This window comes from Rhagoletis zephyria, unplaced genomic scaffold, assembly GCF_001687245.7.
Source record: "Rhagoletis zephyria isolate East Lansing unplaced genomic scaffold, Rhagoletis_zephyria_1.1 Rzeph_scaffold_03993, whole genome shotgun sequence".
NCBI classification, from domain to species: domain Eukaryota; kingdom Metazoa; phylum Arthropoda; class Insecta; order Diptera; family Tephritidae; genus Rhagoletis; species Rhagoletis zephyria.
Window position 1 is genome coordinate 1 of NW_016161076.1, and position 2,118 is coordinate 2,118.

The following is a 2,118-nucleotide window of genomic DNA, read 5'->3' on the forward strand; positions in this document are numbered from 1 at the left end:
AAGCTATCATGTTTACTTTGTAAGTATACACATACATACTACATATTACCTACGCAAGAATTGTAAGCCGTACTTTTCGCTCAAGTAGTCGTACAGTGACATGATTTTTATTTTTTTATTTTACTAAAGGATCAGTTATGCATACATAGCTTGGCATTGCATAGGCAAACTTGGGTTTTGCAATATATTAGTCGATTTTTTGGTTAGATTCCTTAAGTCACAACTCTCACGTCTTACCAAGCAATGTCAAGTATGCATAACTGTGCCATAACTTCGCATGCTTATCCTGTTCTCTTAACACTAATATGTGATTCATTCAAGGCTGATGTCAGGTACCACGGTCTGGTTATCTATGACGCGGCGTCGGATAGCGCCTGGCGTGCCGAGAATAGATTCATGTACCCACATCCCGAACATGGAATACATACGATTGCCAACGAAAGCTTCCAGCTGATGGATGGCATGTTTGCTTTGTCTGCGGATGACAGCCAACTCTACTTCCATCCCTTGGCCAGCGGTAGCGAATATGCGATTTCTTTGAGCGCCTTGAACAATCGTACAATTTGGGATGCCAACGCGGACTCAATTCCAGATGAATTCCAACTGATAGCCAACCGCAATAGTGGATGCGGAGCCGAAGCGATAGACAGTCAATCGAATTTATACTGTGTTTCATTTAATCCGATCACGTTGAGCCTGTTGCCTCTGAAAAATGATACAGTGAGTGAAATTGCAGTGTCGGTAGAAGAGAGTCTATTAGAGTTTGTCAGTGGCATAAAGGTGTTCAACGGCACAGGCGAGGAAGAATTGTGGATGAACTCGAATCGTTTTCAGGTATAGATATGTATTATTTAATTTTTTATATTTTTTTCTAAGTATTTATAAAAGTATACTTATATTTCTTATTTTTACCTAGAAATTTATGGCAGGCACTTTGAGTGCTAGCGAAGTTAACTATCGCATTGTGAAGCGGCAGGTGGATGACATACAGGCGCAGTACAACTGATATCTTCTTAACAATTGATTAATGTTTTTGTTTCCTCACCAGTTGAAATTAAACTTATAGAAAAAAAAAGAAAATTTATTATACTTCTTTTTATTTGGCTCATCATTCCAGCGTCTGTTGTATTCGCCGTCGCCAACGCGTAAAGGCTCGTAAATCTGTCTTTCGAATACTGCAAGAGTTGCCTCATCGGATGTTTCATTGCCATATGTATGCTTGAAACAAAAGAATTCGCCGAAATGCGCGATCCTGTCGCTCCCCGTTCGCCCGGCTATTTCGCCTATTTAAACAGAATAAGAGCGGTAGCGAAATTACACTCTAAAAATTTTTTGTTTAAATTTGCGCATATTAAGATAGGTAACCAGTTTCCTCTCTTAATGAATGCAAATTTACACACTGCTTTCTTACTTTTACTTATCATATGTGGGGCGTAGAACAAATTTCAAATTTGTTTTTTGAGTTTTATACATTTATTGTTAACATTTTCATAGTATACACATAAAATGTTTAAAATTTCCTGTAAAAAATTTTCGTTAAAATTTACGCACNTAGTATACACATAAAATGTTTAAAATTTCCTGTAAAAAATTTTCGTTAAAATTTACGCACATAAAGAGAGGTAACCAGTTTCCTCTCCTAGTGTGTGCAAAAGTAAACACTGTCTGTTTACTTTTACATATCAAATTTGTCACATAGCGCACACAAGGGGTGGATTTTGGGGTTAAATTTATTATGATTTAAGAAATTTTGATAGAAAAAAATTTCTTTTCCATTTCTTGTGCGTCACTTTGTAAGAATTTTTCTTTTTTCTTGAGAGCTCTTTAGAGTTTAACTGCGAATGAAAACATTGTCCTAAAAATATGCAATGTATGCTCACTTACTGTTGCCTTTTACACTTTACAGCTTAAAAAAGTTACCACTGATATGTACTTAACAAGCATTCGAAGATTTAATTTGCTAACATGATAAAAATACAAGTTCAGCTAAATTTTCATTATTCGAAGTATTAAGAAATGAGAAACCAGAAATCGACGAAATTTAATAAAAAAGTGTAAAAATTTCGTGAAATTATTTAATTTATTTATATTAAAATTCTTTTGTAAAATTTTGCATTA

At 35.0% G+C, this 2,118-nt stretch overlaps 1 protein-coding gene across 1 annotated transcript; it reads left to right on the plus strand.

The window, feature by feature from the left end:
* Positions 1–6: 6 nt before the first annotated feature.
* LOC108370077 (major royal jelly protein 3-like) lies at positions 7–1,065 on the plus strand. The gene is made up of 3 exons (XM_017625323.1): positions 7–19; positions 322–834; positions 917–1,065. The coding sequence occupies exons 2-3, from the start codon at positions 397–399 to the stop codon at positions 1,004–1,006; spliced, it is 528 nt and encodes a 175-aa protein (XP_017480812.1). The 5' UTR covers positions 7–19; positions 322–396; the 3' UTR covers positions 1,007–1,065.
* Positions 1,066–2,118: the final 1,053 nt, after the last annotated feature.